Here is a 25,771-nt window from a genome sequence, read left to right on the forward strand (position 1 = left end):
GTCTATTCCTAACAGTAGTTTTTCCTCCGGCAAAGTTAAATGTTGGCTAATGTTCTTTCTGTTTGTGATGCCTACACCTTGAGGAACTCTTTTTGCAGTGGCTTCACGTGCCAGAGAAAGTGGAGCTGTTGTTAGTAGTCCTGTAGTCCCTATTGGTGCATGCTTCATGTTGCTCCAAGGAGTAGAAAGTTCCACTAATACGTGGCTTGTGGCCGGACTCATAATAGGTAAACCATGACCAAAAAAGGTTGTGACGTGGTGTAATGAAAATCTAATTTTTTTGTTATAGTTTGAATGAATTCTTTAATCATCCCAAGTCATCATTTTCCCTCAGTTGTGCTAAACCACTGTGCTTCAAAAAGCTGTGCGTATCGCATTCCAGCAGACAATGTTTTTGTAATTTGTGTGACTCTTATTACTCAGGTCCTGTGCTGGCTCACAGGCGGGCGATGGCTGCGCGGTCTGTCACAGTCCCGCGTGGGTGAAGGATATCCAAATCAACCGTCAGCTCAGCAGTATCATTCAGCGCTTCACTGGTTTGGAGTCCCTGCTGAAACCGGTCGAACAACCAGGTGAACGTTGCCAATATTATGCTGCCAGAGAGCACATTAAACAAATTATTGGCTAAAAATCTATCGCAGCCTTTCCTCCCCACTGTCACTTGCTGATACCCTCCACTTGGGGAGTTTTAAACTAAAGCTTTTAGTGAGTCTACTGTCTTTATTTAGAGCTGATATGTGGCGAATCGTATTGGAACAAAGCAACGACTGTTTTTGTTTTTTCTTTTTCAGCGTCCCCTGCACCTGAAATCCCAATGCAAACTGAAAGAGCTATTCTCAAACACAAAAAGAATTTTAAGATATGGTTCAGCCCGCGTAGCCGCAAGGTCCGATGCAAGGTGGAGAAGCCTGCAGATGTGCCAGACAACTCTGAAGAAATTATCGCACCGCAACAACAATCTTCAACCAGACAAAACAAGAGCCTCTCTGTTTTCAACTTCACCTGCTCATCTCAAGATTCTGAACTTTCTCCAAGTTGCGGCGACGCAGACACCAAGAACAAAAAGAAAAAGGTTGCCGCGAAGCGGAACTACGCTCGCAGGAAGAAGCCGGTGCAGGCAAAGAAGCCGACCGGAGTACAGGCAACTCAGAGGAATCTGGATGACATAAACAAGCAGTGGGGATTTGGACAGAAGGCTAACCCTGCTGCGGCGCAGCCCTGTGCTGAAGATGGAAAGAAGTCAGGGAAGAGGGTTTGCTTTCAAAGCCCGGCAGCGGCAGATGACCTTCCTCAGCAGGGAAGTCTGACACCAAATCCCGGCTTTGATACGAGTCCACTGAAGAATCAAACCCAGCTCTGTCAGAGCACCTCAGAAAGTGCAGTCCAGAGTGAAACACCGTCTCCAAAAGACATCGCAGATGATGCAGAAAAACCCAAGGGGACTTCTAAACCACAGAATGTCACAAAACGATCCAAAGTGAAGGATAAGGTCGCTGCATTGGAAACTACCCCGAAAAGGTCACGAAGCTCTCCTGTTCAGAGGAGAATATCACAGGGCCGCATGTCCCCAAGTGTCCTCAATCTTCTCTCAGTGACAAGTCCTGGATGTGGGAAGAAGCGTAAAGATCCGCACGGCGACATGGAAGAGAGTTCTTCCCTTGCAGGGGTGCCATCTCCATCAACATCAGCCAGACTGCTTAGCGGAAGCCCTCTTATCACAAGGAAGAACTACAAAGGAGAGACATTGCTGCATCTGGCTGCCATAAAGGTCAAGGTCTTTTCATATCAGTCATCATTCCAGTCTCTTCTACCTCTCGCCTGTGTTTCATTTAGACACAATTCACACTGGCACAAAACATGGATGTGGGGGAAGTTGGGAAAAACAAGATTTGATATGGTTTTCATACTTCAAATCCAATATTTCCACATCAATGTATATCTTAATCTATGTTGTCTTTTGACTAATACTAATTTAATGAAAATGATGACTGCAATCTTTGTGTGCATATCAGATATAATTCTACAAGACACAAAAAGTGCAGTATATAAATATTAAATGACAAGGCAAATTAATTGAAATATTCAAGCCAGTATTACGCTGTAAGTGCATTGAGAAAATCCAAATGTTTTGCTCGCAAATGTTTCGACCGCCTCATTGTTTCTCTCCGGCTTCCCCTACCGATGCGCGTAGTGTTCCCTACAACTCTGACCTTGGTTGACTTATACGTTTTACTGTAATCCTGGCAAACAAAGCCGTAATCCGCCTCTGGATCCTAGACAAGGAAATCAATGGGCCCCAGAGGAGCATGATTGATAAACGCCAGGGCCTTTGTTTTGGCTCACTCAGCTTGTGTTTCAACTGCAGGTCTGTAGTTCTAAACCCTGTGCTGCGCTTTCTGTGTCCTGCAGGGGGATGTCGGGGCTGTGACGGAGCTGTTGGACCAAGGTGCTGACCCCAATCTGAAGGACAATGCTGGCTGGACACCTCTGGTCAGTACTTCTTACAGAACTGTGCTTCTGCTATTTCAATCACATGGGTCTCCTGGAGGCTCATTTTCGCTTGTTACAAAACATTTATAGATTCAACCAACTCCCTGTTGAATAGATTGAAGCTCTTCAGGTGGCTGTTTTCTTCAGGAACGATTCGATCCCAACGTGACACTCCCAACATGTCCCCCAGCCCATTTTATTTTGGCTCCCAATTTTGGTATCTTGTGGGCCTGTATAAAACTAGAGCTCCCCTGTGAATAAATCCTCATACTACAATACTGTGTGAAGGCTCTGGGACATCTCAGACGTATTTTGAAAAATTCACATTTCTTTATTCAACCTCAAGGACATGTTAGCCTCTTTGAGACACTGCTGCAACTGCACACAGTGAAAGCGCTTGACACCCTTTCACCTAAAATACAAACAAACAGGAGCATATTAAATTCTGCCCACAAGAATGATGAGTCTTGGAACACAGATACATTGGAGTTCCAGCCAGTCTGGCCATCAGACCTTGAATGTGATCAAATAAAACATGGAATTCTGATTTTATGAGTTTAGAACAACATTAGATTAGATTGTCACAGATGCCAATGACAACAAAGACACTGACACATCTCAAAGACATTAAAGGCACACAAGAAACATCAAAGAAGTCCACAAATCATCAGCAAAAAAAGCTCAAACAACACAAGACAAATAAATAAATACCCATAATATGTAAACAAATCAGGACAACATCAATAAAATATAATTAAAGATGAGTAAATAGAGAATACATAATCATAAAATATAGAGAAAATAAATTAAATAAAAAAAGTAAAGTACATAATTAATAAACAAATCATTAACAGTCACCAAGGTCATCAATCTGTCCATTGGATTTTACTACAACCTGGGCTGAAAGGAGCGTCAAAATCTCTCCGTCGTGCAGCGAGGTTGGATCAGCCTGCCACTGCAGATGCTGCCCAGTGCCATCAGGGTGTCCTGGAGGGGTGAGACAGGTTGGCCATCACTACCACTGAGTCCAAAGAGCAGCCCAGGACTGAGCTGGCCCTCTTCACCAGTCTGCCCAGCCTCTTTCTGTCCCTGTCCGTAATGCTGCCCGCCCAACAGACAACTCCATAGAAAATGGCTGATGCCACCACAGTGTAATAGCAGGTCCTCCGGAAAGTCCCATGCACCCCAAAGGAGCTCAGTCTCCTGACCAGGACCTTTTTTAAAAGAGCATCTGTGTTTTTAGACTAGTTTAGCTTGTTGTTCAGGTGAACACCCAGATACGTGTATGATGCCACCCTCTCAATATGAGTACCCAGGATGTCCAATGGTGCAGATGGAGAGTGTTGGCGCCTGTAGAGGTCCACCACCAGCTCCTTGGTTTTACCTGGATTGATCTAGAGGTGGTTTCTCAGGCACCAGTCTTCAGTTTTCAGATGAGACATGTGTTGGACAGTTCCGCACAGGATTCAGAAGCCTGGAAGTGATGCTGTCTTACCCTGTTGCTTTCTTTGCCTTGATCTTCCTGAGCTGGTTCCTTTCCTGGATGAGAGTCAGGTGCCCGCTGGTACGAGGGGCAGCGATGTTGCGAAGTGGGTTTGGTGGGACTTGGAGCACACAGTGGAGGCTGCAGCATGGTGGGGTTGGAGGCAGGCAGCTGGTCAAGCTGGTAAAAAAAGTGGTTCATGTTATTTGCCCACCCTACATCCCCCCCAATCTGAGACATGACATGGAGTCTGATTTCTTGTTGTCAGCCAGAAGGGTTTTTTGTTTCCAATTGACAGTCACTGTGAGTGTCAGACAGACAGGTGTGAGAATACCAAGCTGGTTTTTGACATTCTGCACTTGTTGTTTATCATGTCCTCGGTACATCACCCCATGCAACGCATCTGTCACTGTTGAGTATGATAAATTCAACTTCCCCGTTCTCAATCCGTCTGCCAAAGCCATTCCTCCTTGGGTTTAATTAAGATGAAAAGGCTTCGCTCTTGATTTATTTTGGACTGACGCTTGGTAAATATTTAAGATATTGTTCTGACTTTTTTATGTCTGTCTTCTTTTCACCAGTTTAAAATTTGATCCACTTCCTTTTTTTATTTTCGAGTCTTAATAACACTCAAGAAAGCAGTAGCAAAATGGTCGCAGCGCCAGTTCATCTTGGAAAGGGACAGTAAAGAAAGCAAAGAAAAGTCACCCACACACTGAACTTAATCATGCGCCTGAAGAGGTAGACGCAGACGCTCAGTAACACTTGACTCATGGCCAACATGCAGGAAAATGACCATTAACTGAATCCCCTGCCAGGGTCAAGTTTTACTCAGATATTCTCACCATGTTTAAAAACACAGATGCCTGCATGGGTTGTTCTTTTCTGTCTGTTTTACTTAACTAAGTAGAAGCCAACGTTCTTCGTTGTGTTTCCTGCTGTGGATCACTAGCAGAAAAACAAAAAAACATTCATTAACTTATTAAGCGCAAAGGGAGAAATGCATATTCAGTTATAACTTCTCTAAATCCTTTCCCTAGAATGTTGCTTGTACTACTCTCACTGTCACTAAATCTATAAATTCCTTGAGTACCATAAATAAGAAATATAACAAATACATATATGTACTTTCCAGCCGTTGCCATGTAAATAAGTTACAAATAGCCCTGTGAGCTAAAATTGAGCTGATCTAATATATATATATATATATTTTACATCTCACCAGTCGTCTTTTTTCACTTTCAATTTCTGTAGGCTGTTTTTTTTTTGCCTGCGCGAACTGCATGCCACTAAATTTAACACGGATCATTCTGAAATCCACAAAGCAGTGTGTTTAAAAAAAACAACACCCCCATCGCTTTTGTTTTGATGGTCATTATCCTTCTTGACAGGCCTCTTTTCTTTCCATCCCACCCAGGAAAACTGAGCTGAACTGCTTTCTTTGAAACACAGCAGCCTTCTTAATATCACTGGGATCCTGATTTTTTTTTCATGCGCTTATGTTTGTGGAAGGTTAACTGAATGAACTGCTGAACAGTATATACTGGTTTATTGGTGTCTAATAATGGTTTATTTCTGCTCCAGCATGAGGCCTGCAACCTGGGTCACCTGCCTGTTGTGGAGGAACTGGTGTTGAGAGGAGCTTTGCTGAACACACCAGGCTACGAAAATGACTCTCCACTTCACGATGCTGTCAGAAACGGCCACGTGGCTATTGTAAAAGTGCTGCTTCGACTGGGAGCCTCCCAGAATGTACTGTAAGTATTCTTAGGACAGTCGTAAAAATGTTCCACTTTTTTTGGATTAGACTCGTCCTTCTGTCTTAATGCACTGATGCCTTCCCCCTCAAGAAATTTGATTTGTAGTGGATTACCCAGATACAACTTGGGGACTGAATTTCCCTTAATAAAGAGCCCCTCACCACATACTGTTGCAGTAACCCCCTGACTTCAGTAGATTTAGGTTGTGCTCTGCTCCTTCTCCTGAAATAGGTTGTTGTCCTTTCAAGAATACTCATATCAACTCTCAACCTCTGTCTGAAGAAGGTTTTCACCACACCAGCTTGTATCCGATTTGTATTTTTCTAGACTTCTGTGAAACACATCCGCAATGACATGCCTTAAGATATTATCAATCCCTGTAGCTATGCTGAAGTGGGTTGTTTGATTGTGTCTGTAAATTCATTTAAGATGGCTGCTACTCCTCTTTTGCGGTGCATATTTATTTTTGTCTTTTTTCATGGTTACCATTAGCTTTTTCCGCACTCACTCCACTCCCTTTGCAAAGCAGCCCAAGCTCAAGGTAGCATCTTTGAAGTCGCGTGGGATTTGCTGTCCTTAATACCCATCGGTCGCGTATTCGACCTTCACCATCAACTAAAGTGTTTGAGGTTTAGCACTCTTTGAAGCAGTGCTGACCTTAAGACTCCGGCTTCCAAGTGCTGCTTAAGACAAGGTTTCTTTAACCACAGAGGTTCTCTGCCTCACTGGCGCTGCCCGTTCTCTGGTGTGAAATGGTGATGTCTAGGAAGAATCAAGAGGGAGGATAAGAAAACTTATTTCAAAATATTTTCTCACAATGAAAGAAGGAATTGAAAGTGAAAGGAAAAACAAGTTGAAATAGTAATGGATATTATTGCTTATCTTATTAGGGCTGACTCAGTGCAATCTTTTTATGGTTATTTTTCTAAATTTATTTCAAAAGGCATTTCACTGTTTGCTGTTAGACCCTGCCCATAACTCCAGTTAGCAAGAGTATTAATCTAAGAGAATGGATTGCTGCTTATTTGTGGTTGCCGACTTGCTGCTGAATCAGCGTTTCGACCACACTGTCTTCAGTGCGGCAGTGAGACAGAGGATGCTAAATGGCTCCAGATGATGATCAATAGTTCTTAATTAGGGTCACTTTGTGTTACTGGATTGCGTCGTCGTCATCACTTCTGGTCCTAGTATTCCGTCTTCCCCCATCCTGACTTTAATTGTGTCATAACTTTGATGGGTTGTCATTCTTGGCTGTCATTAGCTACCTTGCCTCTTGTCTGCGAGAGGAATACAACGAGGCAAAAGCTGAAAAGTCACCCATGGCGTTCTGAAGATTGATGTTGGCTTTCCCTGACCCTCGCCACAGACACGAATGCAAATCTGCCAATCCAATCTCTAATGGAATGATTGGCACACAACTTTGGCTTTTGTGAATGCTGGTTTTGCAGCTATTCATTAGCTCCCACGGGTTTATAGACCTAGACTGTATTTTTCATTGTTTTTGGCCTTGTCCTGCACCTGTCAGTCCACTCTATAATGTGCTAGATAAGTTGCTGAAAAGCTTGAAGGGAGTTTTTAAGAGGACAAAGTTCAAAGGGCAATGCCACCACTGTTCACATCAAATACTTTCCACTCTTGTGTGCTAGATTTTATGGTTTTGCTGAAATATATGAACGGTGATCTGCGCAGTTCTAGGACACCAATTCATTTTCCAGGCTACTTGTATTCGTCATTAACCTCTTTCAGACTGAAAATGTTGAGTTCTCGAGTAGGTTCTTATGGCGTCTCCCTTCCCCTAAGGTGTACATCTCACTGCATCCTTGTTTAGGGTCTGCTGTAGGATACAGTGGCCATTTTCAGTCATCACCCGTAAAGCTCTAGTCTTGTAGTTTGTTTATTGTGTTGATGTTTCTCCAATTTGTTGTGCTCCCAAAAACTGCATTCCCTTGTAGATGATGTGTCCTAGTTTTCCAAACATCAGTCAAGCCTAGCTGGGAGGAACTGGGCCATGAAGTGAGGTGAAAGACAGGCCCGTAATATTCACGGTCCTGTTTCAGGATTTTCATCAAGATTGGTCCTTAAGAGCAGCTGTTGATGGCAAAGAGACGAGTGAATCATTCTCACTAGACAGGAGGACATTAGCATGTGGAGGTGGGAGAGTGGTTCAATTGTTTCTGAAGTGGAAGCATGGCAGCTGATGCGGAGATGTTTGGAGATAAGTTAGAAAGGTCAGACTCAGGTGGTTTGGCCACATGGAGAGGAGGATTGTAAGGCAAACAGTGAGATTATGGGATGTAAATGACGACTTCAGGATGATGGGCAGAGCCAGCTAGATTAAGATGGCGGGAACGTTGACTCGGTTGACTCCTGATAGGGATTACTGAAAAGAGTTGAAATTTGCAAAACACTATAATGAAGTGGCTGTTGACCCTTACACAACTAGATATGGAATGGGAGATCCAGTTGTTTTTTTTGTTTTCAAGCCAACCACATGCCACATTTTAAACTCTGATCATCGTGAAATCCACTGAAAAAAGACATATTGCATCTGTTTTGATGGTCAATATCTGTCTTTTGACAGGCTTCTCTCCTTTTCAACCCATAGCAACTTCCTTTTGCTGATGGGCTGAAGGAGAAATCTTATATAAAACTGTCAGTTACAGAACTTCAAATATATAATGGATAATTGAGTCGAAGCTGCAGCCAGGACAAGCTCAGAAAGGATTGTAGGACACATAAAAGTGATTAAAGAACCTTCTAATTAAATATGCATTCAGGCCTGAGCCCTCAGCCTAATCATCAGTAGCTTATCATGTCTTTCCATCATTGAACTTTTGACTTTCCTGCAAGGTTTTTTTTTTTTTTTTTTTTAGACTGCTGAGGTGGATGAAAAGTTTGACTTACTGTAGAGAAAGGGCTTCTTCTCTCGCTATCTACTCTTACATGCTTTAGGGTTGTTTAACAGATTTTTTTTGTCTGAAAATAAAAATAAAATGTTATTATTACTGATGGTTTTCTTTGTTCACATCTCTTAACCTCTCATGCGGTTTGTTTATATCGTACCTGCTTCACGCTTTGTTACTTCTTCGCCGACATTCATTTCTCATGCAGATGCTCCAGCCAGCTTGTGGTGGTTCATTTGGGTGTTGGGGACGTACTACGTTTGTTTATTTTCTGAAAAAAGTGCGTTCGTGGCTTGAGGTATGAATCCAAATGAAATATTTTATGGACCAGTGGACCTATTAATTGTCCCCCAGGTGTTATCTTTGCTGACGGTGAATCTTGCTGAAGACATGCTGGGTTTTCCTGCATCTTCAGTGCTCCAAATGGGCCTTGTTTACGCCCCTTTTTTTCTCCCAAGGTGAATTCAGTCTTCTTTATTTCAGTATTTTTCCTGACCGATTTCTTGTCGTTTCAAAGCCAATAAACCTGTGGGCTGGTGTTTATTTTCCGACTGGATGAAATCGGAGAAGGAAACGCTTCATGGAAGTTGGGGGAAAATAATAGAGTCCCTTTTTGTGGTCATTGGAGCCTTGTGTCTCCCTTGGAAGCGTGCTCAGGTGTTTGATATCAGTGTCTGAAGATTATGTCCTATGTTTCAAATTTCAAGTGAACTCCCAAGTGGCCTTCTTTGTAGAGTTTATCAAGGTGTGCAGAATTAATTCTGGGTCTGTTGAAGTTTTAAACCAGCTATATTCATCTACTGTCCCAGTTTTTTAGGCTGCTTTATGATGGGCCGAAGAGGCGTGTCCTCATTTTCAGAGCCCATTCGATGACACTCTCTGCTCTAAAATCCTTGGATTCGAAAAACTGCTTCATTGAAACCTAACATTATTTTGTTTTATTATGTGCGCCACCTACTGAGCTCTGAAAAGGAGGACACTGTTTCACCAAGCCTCTTCAGTACATTGCTACTGCTTTAACACTCTATAAACAGTCTTCTCTTTTCTGACCAACCCTTTTATTTTTCTTTATTTTGAAGTTAGCTTTAAGTTGGGTTTTTGACTTGCTGGCCTAGTTTGCATCGTGGTGCTTCTAATCATGACATATTTTCATTCCGAGAGGCTTAATGTACAGTATGTGTTTTGTATTTGCAGAAACCTGCATGGCAAACGTGCTGTGGATTATGCTGCTACACCAGAGATGCTGGAGATTTTTAATGAAGCCTCAAGAGATGATGGGGATCCCAATAATACAAGTCTAAACACCACAGTCACAAGTGTCTCATTGGTATGTGCCTCTAAACTGCTTTTGTTTTTCTTGGCATTCATAGCAATTGTCTGGTTAGTATAATGAGAAGTGTAGATTAAATGTGCCCAATGTTTTAGGCCAGTTTAATGATGGTGCAACATACAAGGCGTTTTTATACAAGGCAACACTTTATCATCTTTGTGAGATGGCAAATATGTGGAATGGATCAAAATTCAAGCCATCTGTCACAACTAGCTCTAAGTGTTAGGCGAACATGAACAGCCAGAATCATAAGCTATTTTTTTTCAGATCTATAGCTCTAGGTATATCCATGTACGTCTGCCGCCTTGCCTTTGAGCAAAAGCTTCGTTTGAGCTCACTGTTTTCTTTTTCAGTCCACACACTCGCTTATCTCCTGCTCCCATTGTTCTCCTTATTCTGGTGGTCCAGGTGGCTGAAACACCTTTGCTGTTGTGTGTGATTAAGCTGAAATGTAAATGATAAACTTATTTACTTAATGACACCCCAATACAATAAGTATCAAGTATTTTGTCTCTTTAGTGGTAAATAACTGAGGTTTCACGGTAGTTATGTGTGTGTGTGCATGAGACTCTGTGCTGCAACCTCCATATATCAAGATAACTTGATAATTAAATTCACTACAAGTGATAGTGTTTCCATTTTGTGAAGTAAGTTTAAAAAGGCAAGCACAGCATCCTTGTTCATATATTACATGAGTTATCTTGAGTTTTGAGATAATCTCCCCATTTCTTCACTTTTTAGGAGCAATTACACTCAAATCACTATAAAGGTGGAATGTGTCTGAGGAAAAAGTAAAGCTTTATCTACTTCCTTAGGTGGGCGAGTGCGTGAAGAGGGATGCGATTGTCTTCCTGCCTAGCAAGCTGTCGCAGACAGAGCGGGGTCAACTGGCCAAACTGGGCCAACTGTTGGAGGGACGGACGGCCGACACATTTTCTGGCTCAGGTAATGTTGGCGCCGTGCCGCAGCAAACTCCTTGGAGGACTCAAACTTTTCTTCTGGCAGCACAGCAATAATGTATGTATATAGTTTGGAAGCCTGGACTGCTACGTTTCACAGTGTAGAGGAACAAAGAATTTACCCGCTCATCAGAAGTCTAGGTCTTTTTGCTCAGATCTGTGGCACCACTCCTTGAAATATAGTTAAAAAAAAATCAAAATGATTGATTTACAGCTTACCAACAGTTCACATGCATTTGATTTGTTTTGACTAAGTAATGCTTATCATTGGTTCTCTTCCTGATGGGATTTCATTAGAGGTATTTTAGATATTATTATCAAAGAAACAGTTATTAAACTTTAACTTGACTGTCAATATTACCTGAGAAATATCACTGTCCACATCATAGTTAATAAAAAAATGTGGAAACTGATAGAAATGGAGCCCAAACAAATCTATTTGAGAACAGAAAACGGGATCAATTAACTTTGCTTTCTGTTCCCAAAGATGTTGAACAATGAACTGTGAGCTAGGTTAAACTCTTTTTTTTTCCCCAACTACAAGTGAGCTCAAATTTTCAGTGTCACCGGGATACAATAGGCTTAAGAACAAAAGTTGCTTCCTGTGGTTTGCTTTTGTTGTCCAAGGCATTCTGGAGTATTGCAGGATGGAAAATCATAGTGTTTTTACCTTCAGATTTCAGTAAGATTTGACAGAAAGGAATATGATTGCACTCCTCTGGTGGCTTTGTGCTGAGCGCTCTGTGCAAGTTTATCCCACGTGTCAGAGGCCAGGAACTTGTCATTTCCCTCTGAGGACTCATTTTCTAAGATATCACTCAAGATCTATGGTGAGGTAGTGAAGACATTGCGAAGCATAAGTATAATGTGCCTGTGATGATGAAGGAATGATGTTGCTGTGAAAACTGATTTGGGTTTACATAAAGGTGGACGGACTACCAAACGTGAGAAAGCATGTACTTCTATTATCTATTGCTCAGAAGTAACAAGTGATTTTCAAACTGGATTACGGACCCTGCAGCTCCTTCTCCCTCTGACAATGAAGGACTCAGCATGCAAAATTAATTTGAATTATTCCTCACAGAGTCTGTAAGTGTTGTTGCGGTGACAAGCGTTTAAATAAAACATCTCTCACGGCTCTGCCTTTCCACCGCGAGGGCGAAAGCTCCTACTTTTCATGAAGCGGTTGGACTCGAGGCAACGCGGTCCACGGTCCGTCTAGCAAGTGGGCATATTTTGCCCTGCAGGAGTAATTAAGTTAATTTTTCACTTGTTGAATAAAGAGGCAATAAGAGCTGTTTACATTTTAATGAGTCCTTTCTTATTATTTTCAAAGCACCTAATTAAAATGGCAGGTTATTGGCCTTTTTATTAGTGTTTCAAAGCGGCTTCAGTTGTTTTACGTTTGATCAAAACGGCTTGACATGAACATAAAAAGGAACAGGTGCTTGCTGCCACACATTAATCCTCACTGCTGCCTCCTCAATTCTCGTACAGAAGGTCGTGATTAGAAAGTTCCCAGTAAAATATTACTTTAATTAAACTGTACTTTGTAACGCAGGTTGTCTGGCTCATTTTGAAAAAGTGATGCCACAATGTCAAACTCCTCTCAACACAAATCAAAACTATTGCATTTTTCTTGTGACTTCTGTGGCTCTTATTAACTGGAGAACATTGCTACATTGTGTATTTACCTGTACATGCACGACGCTGCCAAGTGATGTCTTGGTCAGTTTTCTATCTGTTCATGCGATTGTCTGTGTGTGTTCCAGTGAGCCATGTGATTGTGCCGGAGGGTCCCATGCCAACAACCATCTCCACCCTGCTGGGGCTTCTTGCCGGCTGCTGGATTGTAAAGTTCAGCTGTAAGTACTGAACCTACCACAACATCTTGGGGAATCCAAATGCATATTTGCATAAATCCAACTTTTTATTCAACGCTTCAACAAACTAGGAAACATTCATTCCTGTAAGTTTGTTGTTACAAGCCGTGCCACTCTCCCTTGGCCTCAAAAAGCCTCGCTTTGAATTATTAAACAAGGCACTAAGGAGTAGATAAAATACTGAGGATTTGGATGCGCCCCTAACAGACAGGGATTAAGCTCAGGCCTTAACAGACTGCTAAGACTTTTGATTTAGCCACTTGTTAAATTTTTTTGATGTCCTCAGGCAGTTTCTGTGGCAGAGAGTAAACAAACCTGTTCAAGGAATCCAGCTCAAAGGAAAGTTGCTGTCACAGACTTTCCCTTGCTGCTCTGTGTGCCCTTGGCTGCTGTACCCACCGACATCTCTTTTACTGCACCTTTTTTGTCAGCAAAGCTGTCAGTCTCCACCCGTGAGCCCATGTTTCAAGTTTTTTTTTGTGTTACGTGCCTCTTTTTGTCACCGCATTCGCCGTTGTGTGCTGGGAACCCTTTCTCCTTTTCTCGGTGGAGCAGTTGACACGGCTGGTCTGCCTCATGACAATCACCCTGACAGGCCTATCTGTTTCTGTCATTGTGTGATCGCCTCACCTTTTCTTTGGCCGCTGCGACTGATCAGTCGTTGAATATTTGTCTCTTCCATTTCGTTTGAAGATGGCTGAATGGCATATGATTTGGATTTTGGAATTCATTCTCCCATGTCTTAATCAAGAGCTTTGGAAAGAAAGACGACAGCACCGTTCTTGCAAACTCAGCACAGCACAGATTTGTCTTACTGGTATAAGTAAAATGATGTCCTTTATTATCCCCACAGTGGGGAAATTCAACTAGGCAGACTTTTCATTTTGTCATGCTGCCCATAAGCAAACTAACTATGGATGAGGTGAGACATTCCGAGCAAAGCTGTCCAGTATTCTCAGTGCCTTTATCATTGTATCCATTTATCAACCTAGTCTCCTTCAAGTGATCGCTGTACACACAATACAATGAATCAATTCTCAACAATATCAGCGTTAGCTTAGCAGTGTTGTTAGCTGACACAGGGCTTCGCTCTCCTGTTGTCAATCACTCTTAACACACCACGGTGACTTTATAGCTATATAACTGCAATATACTGGGTCTACTGAGTGGCTCAAATACCGGGGGTTTCTACAATGTAACAATAATTGTGAGATTACTCTACTTTATAATACGAGTCTTCTGGTGTTCAGAACCAAAAATATTTCATGGAGCAAATTGATGTTTATTGACTACAAACATCTACCCTCAAGCAGGCCATTTTCGGTTGAACAACGCAGTAAGTCCTGTAAACAGGGTTCATGAAGAAAGATCATCTCTCATCTTGTTGGTTGAATTTTCTTGTTTGTGTTTCACCGTTTTTCTCCCGACATTGTCTTGCTGTTCAGGTAAACTCACTGATGCTCATCTCCTGTTCACGTTTCAAAATACAACCATCACTCTGTCCAGGCTTTTCACGCTCCGTCTGCTAAAATGGATTTATGGGACAACCTTTTAAAGACTGTTAATCAGGCTTCAGAACGTTCAATTCTCTTTGCATCTTTCCAAACAATGTTGTGTAAACATGGCACATTTTGCTAAACAACGTGCTGGTAAGCCTCTAACAAGATTCCGAACGTCAGCAATGTGATTTACAGCCACTGATTATCTTCCTGTTAAAGCAAATTATTTCCTTTCTGCCAAAATCTGGTGCAACGGTTTTCTGCGACGAGACAAGCTTCTCCTCCCTGCTTCATGTTAAGTAGGACAAACCACCTCCTGAATGTAAGAAGCTCAGGGAAGAAAAGCATACATATTCATCCGCTTTAAATATATCTTCCTCCTCGCCCATTTCCTGCCCCGATTTTTTCGAAATAGGTTTCGTCCTACGGGCAACTGTGCCACCTGGAGGGGAGTGAGTGCTGCTTTTTCAAACTAAGACCTGCAGCATCAGGATGGAAGAGCAAATGAGAAACAGTATTACGGGTTTTGTCTTTTAAATTTCCAGATATTCATGTGGTCTGTGACAAGAGGACTTTGCCAAATTCTGGCTGAAAACATTGGACCTCTTGGGAAAAACTGACCAAGAACAGTGACACTAATAGATGACGAGAGGGAAATAAAATTTCAGTACCCAACAATAACCATCAATTTGTTTTAGTTATTTGAGCTTTTAGTTTAATCATGCTGCCAGAATGAGATTAGGGAATTGGAGAACACCAAAACAATAACATTAAGAACCAAGGAAAGTAAAACCAAAAACATTAGCAGGATTCAGGGAAATGAACAATGAATGTCGAGTGTTTCTGGTGATGGATTATGTTTTGTATTTTTGACAGAGACAGTCCATTAGTTGATGAACAGGATTTGAATACTGACTTTTTAAATAGAGTGATTGGTGGAACACTAGTCTCCACGCTTCTTCACATGAGCTGACATTCTGATATAGCCATTTGTACTCTGAATGTCCTGTTATAATATCCGTTTCATAGAAGAGGATCATGCTGTCCCTCAAAATTGCAGTTTTGAAGCTTCATGGTCGTTTGTTTGTGCCTTTTCTCAAGTGTCTCTTACAGCATTTAATTTTAAACACATGTAAAATAAGAAGTTCATTGGATGCTTTTTAATAATTTGGGGGAAATAGGCTGTTTTTCAAGAAGATGAATGCATGACATGATGGGATCTAGTCTTGTCATTACACTTCCAAGGCCAGCTGTTTATGTACAGCGCCTCACAGTATTTCACTGTGATTCATCCCCAGCTCCCTCAAGCCTCTCCTCTGTGCTCTGAACTTTCTCTACTGGTCTCATCTGATCACCAAAACAAGTGAAGTATCAGCGCTGATTCAGAGCGTGATATCGTTAGAAATTCAATTTTAAAAAGCAGCCAATTTAGTAACTGAGCTGGGATTTGCTGCTTCCACTTAAACTGCTCAATTCAGTAAACTGGGAACATAAAAGAGAGGTTCGAATAGCGTTCACTGAGACGGTGAGACGGAGCGCATCACCGTTCCACCCACCCGCCTGTGGGCACACTTCTACATCATCAGCTGCACATCGCCGACTCTTCAAGACCTGCCCACTCTGTGTTTACACTTACCTTGTCACATATTTAACAAGCACTTGCTCTCGCGGCTGCTCTCTCTCTCTCTCTGCTGCTGCAGGGGTGGAGGCGTGTCTGCAGGCGGGAAAGTGGGAGCCGGAGAGTGAGCATGAAGCAGGAGACGGACCCCAGCGCAGCCGCATGAACAAATGCAGTTTGGTAAGTACAAAGAAGTGCTTCAGAATTAGGTGCTTGAGATCAAAATTGATCTCAAATGAATGTGCACCAATAAGTAAAAACAGCTTTATTTGAAATGAACCACCAGTCGTAAATGGGCAAATTAAAAAATATATATATTTTAATGCTCATACCACACAGAAGAAATTCTTTCTATTTTATACCATTTAATTACACTGCTTTTCTTCACATTAATTGAGTTTCTAAAGGCAGTTTCTGAATAAGTAAAGCTCAATGACATAGTGAATAGTAAATTTGCCATAAAATCTCAATTTAAAATAGAAATTTCATTGATATGGCTTGTCTTTATTGCACTTTCAAGTGCTGGTAAAATTGACAGGAATATGCTAAATGAAAGGTCAATTGCATAAATGTCTTTTCGTTCGTGATTTTTTTTCCTGTAGATTGAGCTTTTAAAATGCAAATGAATTGTACAAATGTTGAATTGGAACAGGCTACTTGATCTAAATGCCAAATACTGCATAATCCTCTCATGACGAATGAACATTACAATGATCTCACGTACATACACCGCAGGCTGATTTCAACTCAAAGGCACCAAGCAAATCCCTGTTGAGTCTTGGTTTGTGGTGATTCACTGAAAAGCAACGTAACAAAGAGAGTAGGTGTAATGTGTGTTAATACCAACACTAACTGCCCTTGTTGCTAATGGCTTGCCCAGATTCATCCCTTCACTTGAGCATCTATCGCAGCAGAAATGAATCCAGAATCCAGCTGGCTCCACTGCTGCGAGTGAACAAATACAAACAGATAGAAAAGATGATCCAAGGACTTTATGTATTTATTTTTTTTCGCCATTGCCCGTTAACGGCTCCCTCTTTCATTCAAACTGTTTCCCGTCTGTTCGCTGAAGGAAGAGCAGCACTTTGAGCTTGTTGTGATGGTGAGTGAGCCAACATTGTTGCCTGGAGACAACAGTATCGTGGTCATTATTTGATTTCCCTGGCTGGCGTTATACGCCAACTGGAGTCCTGAGTCCTCAATTCATTCAATGTCAAGGCGCTATAATAGACCCAGCAATCCTGCGGCCCTTTTCTACATACATGAAAACACACAGCAAATCGCAGCAGCATGGTACTTTATGCCCAAGCAAAGGGATTGAGGCAGCACGAAATGCGTCTTTCGTGTCCACCTTAATTCTTGGAAGTCAAGTCTCGCTGAACATGAGCCTGGGAGGTTTGTTAAACACCTCTACCTTCCTGTAGCTGCCGCCCCTCTTCGACGGCTGCTTCTTCTTCCTGCTCGGCTCTTTCAAGTCTCCCGCCAGAGAGGAGCTGACCCGGCTGCTGCAAGAGGGAGGAGGCCAGCTGCTGAGGAGACAACCCAAACCCGACAGCGACGTGACTCAGACCCTGAACGCGGCGGCGTACCACGCGCTCCCGGGATCAGACCAGGAACTGTGCACCCAGTACATCATCTTTGACCCTAAGGGTCCGCACAAGCCTGTGGCGGTCAGGCGCGGGAAGGTGTGGTCGGCGCCTTCCTCCTGGATCATCAGCTGCATCACTGCCTTCTGCCTACTGCCAGTGCCAGACTCATAAGCCTTTCAGTATAATATGCTTTCTTATCTTTCACTATGACTCAATATGTTTTAACCCTTCCACCACAGAGCAATAAATCATGTCCTCAGAACCGAGTCTTCTCTTTCATTTCAACAACAACAACAACTGCTGTTTTACGTGGCGGTAGATGACATCACGCAAACTGTCGCAGGAGCAGGTAAGTTTGCACTCTTGCTCTTATTGGTAGTGTGGTAGCTGGGGTCTGTTTAGCTCAACCATACCACTGCGTAATTCTGAACAGAAACTTGAGGGAAATTAGCTTGTGGAACGTGTTGTGGAGTTGTCTACTCCACTCATAATGAATTTATCTTGATGCTCTCCCTGGATAAACAGAACTTCATGTCAAATATTAGTTTTCCTTTGTGTTCTATTGCAAGTCACATTTCAACTCTGAAGTTACAGCAGTGCATTTCCCACTTTTACCCCACAGTAGTTCTCCCCTGCTTCTGTCAACATTTGAAAGTTATTCCACCCACCAGGGCTTCACTCCATGTTCCGGTCGCTCCTCTCTGTTCGCTAATGGAGACATTTGACTCGGTGACTGCAGGTTGCGGCAGATACTGTGTATGATCCGGTCTGGAGTATCAGCTGTCGTCTACGTGCTGTGAGTGAAAGTCCTTATCTGATGGTTCGACCTGCCTCACTAACCACCCTCCAATACCAATGAGCCTCTTCTGCCGCTGCAAAGTCCCACTCTTCACAAGCAGAAATCTGTCCCCAAGGACGATGACACAGCATCATTTTTTTTAATCTCTCGCACACCTTTTCATCTGAATCTGGTTGTGTCAAGGGCGACCCATCCACTCGGACCTGTGGTCCAAGTATGAACTCCAAATATGCTTGTAATTTTTAAAACAATCTGGATCTGGCGGAAACTAATAATTTCACCATTAAAAAACATTGTTGAAGTACAGCAGGTCTTCGACTGGTGGTGTATTCAGCACTCAAATTACAACTTAACAACGCTTGTTCCTGAAGAATTGTGGTTTTCAGTGAAGGAAACACATTCTTGAGTGTTGTGGATTAGTTGTTGAACATAGCCCCCGAAACGCTCCGCCTCTGTAAATGGTATCATTTCTCTATAAAATTGCTTTAAGTACACCTCTGCATAACGTGGTATCCTAAAGAAAGTACTATAGATCAACTTCCAATAAAGAATAACTTTATCAACATTGTTTTTGTCTGTAGCAGAAACGACTTAAAGTCCATCAATTTGCCTGAAAAAAAAAAAAAATCACGAGTGGATGTGCAATTACACTTACTGGTCATTCTGGTTCAGTAAATAAGTATGTTCCCCAAGGTCACATGCGCCCCCCAGGGGGGCCCACCCCACTATTTGAGAAGGACTGGCTTAGATGAAGTTGCAGAGATCACAGTGATCATCAGCGTTTGAATGGAGCAAGCCTTTCAAGCGCCAACAAAAGAGTAGTTAATATAAATAAACAATGTATGAATAAATTCTGATTAAAATTTGAAAACTTTTTTTACCTGTTTTCAAGTCAGGGTTTAAAAATGTTATTGGTATGGTAAGATGGTAAATATTATTGAGGAAGATATAAAGAAATGATAATTTATGACTGAAATAAAATAAATAATAAAATCAACCATAAATATAAAAGCTTTTTGCAACTCTGCATTGTAAGAAAACTGTGATTGAAAATACAGTTCCATGTGTTTCCAGTGCAGTCAGCAGCTGCAGTTTTTCTGTGTCGAACCGAAATCGATGAGCTCACAGTTGCAATGTCTTAATGTGCGGTGTCCAGGATCGGCGTGGCTTTTCACAAGGAAAGATAAGGATCTAGTTGGTGAATGAGTGTCTCCGGGGGATCGACGTTCGGACCCCGGATGAAGAATTGGAAAAACAAGAATTGAATTGTGCTGTCAATTCGCCAGATATGAACTTTACTTTTGTATGTGTGCGTGTGACCTTCCAGCAGCAGCGGGTCAGTTTGGGTGGGCTCCTGCTGCCCAACTCCCCTCACGCCATTTTCAGTGGAATTAGGCCGAGATGGGCGTAATTGCTATTGATTGCTGCGCGCTGCAAAAAAATTGCTTCCCTTTTTGTGCCGCACCGAGCGAAGGAGGAAGGTGGGCGAAGGTGGGAGGAGGCAATTAGCGGCGTAGATGAGATAGAAGCCCAGAAAGACTTGTAATGAAACAAAATGGAGGGATGAAGCGGCGACTGATGCCCTTGAACCCACTCAGCATAACAACGACACGGAGCCCTGATGTCAGCTCTGGCCACTGCTCAGCGTTTTCTCACGCAGGATTCAATAGTCCACCTTCAATGATAGCTCTGCAGCGACACTGTTATCACGGCTAGTCTTCGCAGCCTTGGCACTTGGAATACATGTTTTCGGTATTTTACACAGCGCAGAATAGTTTCTATTCTTGCACATTACAGAAGACTGTAGTGTTGCTGCACGTGCTCTAAATCTAAGCATACCTCTGTCACAAAGCTTTTTTTTGTAAGCACTAAAGAACTACATGATCATTCTTCTGTTGTAACACAACACTATGATTTTACTTCACTTCTGTATCACATGCTAACAAATTAGCTCACTTTCCAAATGTTTTAGCATTAGCATATTGACTACACAAGCACTTCTTTTTGTCAATTTATACCACAACTTGTAAGAAAGTTGAAGTATGATGCTGGAAAGTACTCAATCTAATGAAGATTTAGTTTTGTTGTGGTTGGGTCCTCTCTGACAATAGCACTTTCCAGTAGTGTTCATTTTGTTGCCCATTTTTCAGTCTTCGTCACATCATTCACATATTTTTTCTTCGTGATGTTTCAGTTAAAAGTCACAACAATTGAATCTAGTTTTAGTCAACGAAAACTCATGTGTTTTTGTCAAGTATTAGTCAAAACATTTTTGTCATTCTCGACATTCCAGAAATACTTTTTTTTTTCCCCAGTTGACTTCTGCTCCACAGCTTAAATAATCTGCAATAAGCATCTTGAATAAATTGAATTAATTCTCAATGCAACTTTACTGTTTTGATGACTTAATATGCATTTATAAATGATACACTTGTTTATGTTTTACATTGAATAGAAACTTTTTAAGTTGGTGTTAAATGATATAAACTTTAAAGCTATACTTTTGTAGTTGACCATCAACAGGTTTATAGAAAATACGAACTTAAACTGCAGGTTTTTTGCCAGTATTTTTTTAACCACCCCCTGAAATAAATAAACCAAAGTAAAGTTTGAACATTTATTGAATTGGTTACAACAGTAACAGTAGCTTTTAATCATGTGAAATAAATCCCGCTCCTATCTGCAGCCGTCCTCACCCAGTCCCTCTCTTCATTTGTCTGGCTGGACGCGCAACAGCTGCGGATGCAGTTTTGTCATATAGTATAGTTTTTTCGTTGAAGACACACTGAAAATGTCCATGATCAAGTTCATGTTCCCTGATGCATGTTTCGATGTGTCCGCTTTGTTTTAATACATCTCATCATGTGAGCTTTCGTCTTCAATAAAGGGATCATATTTTGCTGGCATGGCGAAGCTCCACGATGGTTTCCATGTCGCGGAAACTGAAATAGCAGACCTACTGCCGCCCTCCTTCTGCATGCAGTTCTGTTTGAAACCACAAAGGCGCAGCAAAAGGACATGTCATTGTAGGTTACTTCTGTCGGCACAAATGTGTCGCTTTTTGTCTTGTGTGGTAAACGAAAACTAGATGGGAGGTTTTGATTATTTTTTTATTTCTTGCAAAACGTTTTATTCTTGTTTTTAGTCGTCAACTCTCGCACACATTGACTCAGTTTTTGTCAGTGTTATTATAAAAATGGTGCCGTCCCGTCATGGTAAAAATGGTCCAACATATTCCATCTCGTCTGAAGAAATCAGTGCTGGTTTTCTCCAGTGGTAACAGCTTAAAAAACTATGCTAACCTTTAGCTTGGTTTCTGCCAAAACACTAAAACTGGCTTGCTTGTCATACGCTAAGTTTTAGGAAAGAGTCAAAGACACGACACACACAAAAAACATCGAGACTCTTGTTTTCCCAATAACACTTCATTTCAAGTCTATTTAACAAAATAGTTTTGTGTCCTGATCAATAACACACGTGTCCTTCAGCGTCCTGGGCCTCTGTTTCAGAATACACACGTCTGGAGATATTTACATATTAACAACATGAGCAGCACGGAGGGTCCCTTCAACATCCCAGCGATGACTTCTTCCCTCAGATACAATCATGACATGTTGAGAATCAGACGTCAGACAAAGCCTCCATGAAAGAAACAAACAGTATCCTAACAGTGTTTCTCTTTTTCTGGTCCAAGTGGTTTCAGGCACACATTAAATATAACAGTTCTGCTAATGAAAATCGTATTCTCAGGAGAGTTAAACAAATGATTTCCTGCTACAGTGAGTCTGTGTCTCATGGTCAGGACGGGTGGGGGTTTACAAAACTCTACAGGCTGGTGGGTCGAGGTGAAGGAGAGAGACCTAAACTCATCTGAACGATGAATAACTTCTATTTATTGAGTCAGACACTCATTTCAGTACTAGTGACATCATCAACACGTGACTTGTTATAACTTCCCCTTCAAAATTTGTCTATCCATTATGACCACTTTCACAGATGATACTGGGAGACATGGTGACAACATACTCGGTGTTTAGTTTCAGATGTCCTGCCTTTGAGCGACATTATTGGTCAGTATTTGTTATATTGTTAGCGGTGTCACAAGACAGTGGGACCTCCAAAGTCAAACCCAGATTTGACTTATTCCCTTCATCTCTGTGGGGATGGCATTTTTGGTTGTTGCCAGTGCTAAAAATGGGGAAAAAAATGGCGTTACCAACTGGAGCTTAGCCGCAGTGCTCTAGCTAAACCAAGGCAGGTGCCTTGTCAAGTTTGTTTTTCACTAAAAATTGTCACTTCACACAAATGGTGTGAAGATTTTATTGGAAATATTACAGGAACTTATTTGTCAACATGATGCTACAAACCTCTCAGTGTCTGCAGACACGCCCTCTTGTTCTCACACAGCCACAATTTAACTGCCAAGTGAAACTATCATAACAGTCAAGTGACAAACTCCTCTGAATTCAGCCCAGATCGGAATAACCTGACTATATTTTTAATCTGGAGAGATGCCGAGAGGCGATGACTCACTTGTGATCAGATGAATTTCAGGACACTCCGAGCCAGCCCTGGTTGTTTGTTAGCGACTGAAACTTCGTAGCACCTTGTTAGTAGAAGTTTGAGACGAACAATAGATAATTCACGTGTCTCTCCGCCAAAGTTGCGTGACAGATGGTGGAAGAGTTTAAAAATCTGTCTTGATGGGTGGCTTTCCAGTATTCATTCCTGTCTCATTACTGCTCCCCGACTCTGCTCCCCAGCGGCTCATCCATCACCGCCCAGAAACTGGGGTCCAAAAGGTTAACAGGACGAGATTTTGTGGAAACGGAAGGGATTCTGTTGATGAATGACGCCACCGCACTGGAATTCACCTTTTGAATTAATGACTGGTATTTATCATCACAAAAGTGCCGCGTTGTTGGAGCCGGTCGGCTGCTTTTCCATTGTGCCGCCGGGTCAGGGGAGGACTGTGGTGGGAGAAAATATCAACACGATACATTAGCTTGTCTGGCTGTTAAACCGCGGGCCACGCGGGCGGAACACTGGCCAGATTGAGTCGTCGAAGAGAAAACACGAAGAGGAAGCCCGATGAATTCACAGCCTTGTATTGAGTCCTAATGGGCCGACTGGCTGCAGATGCACCAGTCGGTGGATGAATGGGACTGCCACTCTATTGTCCTCCACCCGCGGTGCCCAGCGGACAGACACTCAGCCCGATGATGTATCGCACAATACTCGGTGATTAAAGGAAATTAAAGCTGGCTGCGCTTTGCTCGCTAATTACTTAATAGCTCAAGTTCAAGCGGTTCGTCGATGTGGATATTTGGAGAATAATGGACCTCGGAGAGAATCAAAACAATAACAATGCCTGAATCAAAAGAACAAGTGTTATTATTGTAGTCTACATTTTTTTTTTTAATGACAAACACGACGTGAGCAAAGGGTCGACATCTTGTCTCTGATTTATATCAATTTTCATTTGGAATATTTAAATATTTAAGAGACTAAAGCGCTGCAGACGCTGATGTTGCCAAACTTGATCTCTATAGTCCTAAACCAAAGATACAGTCCAAACTGCGAGTCTGAACAGGATCAGCAAGTGGTGTGTTTTGTGGAGGTGACTTCCTGTTTGAGCTTCAACTATGGCAGTGCATTATGGATCATGAAATTATATGAAGGTCCTAGAGCTAGATGTGGCCCTTGAGTCTCGGAATCTACTTGAATGCCCAAACATTGTTAGAGGAACAGAATTGCTTGTTGAAAAGTTGCCTGGTTTTCCACCGAGTCACACTACTGTGTGGGTCCCGGTGAACAAGCTTTAATGTCCATGTTTTGACTTTGGCAGCTATCGAGGGCCCCACTGCACATGACTGGGCAACAGTCAGCTTTAATTCTTGGTCGTCACAAGTCCGTTTAGGAGGTGATTGTCTCGACTAACTGAACAAGACTGTGACAAACTTGCTCACGTGAAGAATGGATGAGGAGTCTTGACTAAGTATGTTGACTTATTCTTAAGTCAAACAACTGGCAATAATGATGTCGCTATTATAAAAAAGACAATATGGAGAACAGCGTTCGTTTTTGTGATTTGGTCGCTTCAAATCAACGAGTCAAAACATCCATTATCTGACTCGCCCTGTGTGGAGTGATCCCCACTGCCTACTGACAAATCTTTTGCTCTCTTGTGGATGAAAGTTCAGACGCTTTATACACAGTTTTAAAAACAAAAGACGCTCGCGTGGATGCCTCCGTCTGCGAGTGTCGAGTTCCTGTCACAGTGATTAGAAACAAACGCTGATGAAGACACCGATAGTGTGATGTGCGTTTTGTAAACAAGCTCTTGAGGTGGAGGAGCGAAACAGCGTCGCTTTGAACAGCGTCAAACCTTGCGAGACAACAAAGCAAAGCCTTGCGCACTTGCAGTTTGTTGGAACTTCACAACACTGACTGGAGTGTGACAGGCGATGACATACACGCCGAAATCATCGTGAGCGAGTCACGTTGCCGACGGGGCCTGGAAAGAGCTCAGAAAGCGTAGAAACTTCGGTGAAGTGTGAGCAGCGAGTAAAGCAGAGTCCTCTGAAAATATACGGATGATTAAAACACAAGCCAGTTCGATTGTCTCACTGGCTATTTCGGTATTTCGTGTGAAGCTTGTGAGAGCATCTCTGTCGCGCTTTGCAGGTCGCTGAGGAATTGTGCTCCTGCCCTGTCAATCACACAAAAATGGTGCAGTAGGCAGGGTCTTGCCTGAGCTGTAGAACCGTCCCCGGCGGGTTTCTCTATGACAAAGTCTGGCCGTTGAGGCACTCCCGCCGTAAGCACTGCGCCGGCTTCCACCAGTCGCCGTTGTGGCAGCGGCAGATGGTGCAGTCGTCCACCTTGACTTCAATTCCGGCTGGGATGATCGTTGTTCCAGCAAAGCAATTTGGACCTGCCGCATGGGAAGAGAGGAGACGGACAGAAAAGAAGGTGTAAGAACAAGAAGACATGGATGTGGCTCTCCTGAGAGCTCCTCTTTTTTTTGGAGTAGCAGTGGAGTGATGCAGAGAGCTTGAGGGAGTCGGAGCAGACGTACAGATCTTTTCACGGGCATGCACCGATGGGCTTGTTTTTGCAACACTAAAGCGCTTTTGTTAGTCTCCCCGTCTCCCTCAACATGGAGCGCTTTGCATCCTAATGTGCCGCGAGCAGAAGAGGCTGCCAGGCACTGACTTGGCAGCCGAGAGCCACAGAAATACACAGAGAGGAACTGCTTTGAGAGGCAGCAGTAAGGATGGAGTTAATCACTTCAGCCTGGGAAGCAAAAAAAAAACATTGCTGATCTTCTCTGCAATCACTCCGCTTCTCTCGGAGCGCACACATATTGACTTTTACAACAATAAACAACTGTGATTAGTTTTGACATCACGCTCATCCTCAAAATACTGGAGGAGTTCTGCGTTGATGTCTTTG

At 42.5% G+C, this 25,771-nt stretch overlaps 2 protein-coding genes across 3 annotated transcripts in view; one reads left to right on the plus strand and one right to left on the minus strand.

The window, feature by feature from the left end:
* bard1 (BRCA1 associated RING domain 1) overlaps positions 1 to 17,749 on the plus strand; it is a 19,123-nt gene extending 1,374 nt beyond the window's left edge. The window contains exons 3-11 of the mRNA XM_053878135.1: positions 424 to 572; positions 792 to 1,768; positions 2,410 to 2,490; positions 5,558 to 5,730; positions 9,831 to 9,963; positions 10,782 to 10,911; positions 12,698 to 12,790; positions 16,008 to 16,105; positions 17,350 to 17,749. Coding sequence (XP_053734110.1) covers positions 424 to 572; positions 792 to 1,768; positions 2,410 to 2,490; positions 5,558 to 5,730; positions 9,831 to 9,963; positions 10,782 to 10,911; positions 12,698 to 12,790; positions 16,008 to 16,105; positions 17,350 to 17,685 — 2,170 coding nt within the window. The 3' untranslated portion in view covers positions 17,686 to 17,749. The remainder of the gene's footprint in view (positions 1 to 423; positions 573 to 791; positions 1,769 to 2,409; positions 2,491 to 5,557; positions 5,731 to 9,830; positions 9,964 to 10,781; positions 10,912 to 12,697; positions 12,791 to 16,007; positions 16,106 to 17,349) is intronic.
* Positions 17,750 to 20,630: 2,881 nt separating this feature from the next.
* Positions 20,631 to 25,771, minus strand: part of vwc2l (von Willebrand factor C domain containing 2 like) — a 28,364-nt gene continuing 23,223 nt past the window's right edge. For both annotated transcript variants that reach the window (XM_053878066.1, XM_053878065.1), the window contains one exon: positions 20,631 to 25,250. In XM_053878066.1, the coding sequence (XP_053734041.1) occupies positions 25,099 to 25,250 (152 nt within the window). In that variant the 3' untranslated portion in view covers positions 20,631 to 25,098. The remainder of the gene's footprint in view (positions 25,251 to 25,771) is intronic.

The sequence above is a fragment of the Synchiropus splendidus genome, chromosome 10 (genome assembly GCF_027744825.2).
Source record: "Synchiropus splendidus isolate RoL2022-P1 chromosome 10, RoL_Sspl_1.0, whole genome shotgun sequence".
Lineage (NCBI taxonomy): Eukaryota > Metazoa > Chordata > Actinopteri > Syngnathiformes > Callionymidae > Synchiropus > Synchiropus splendidus.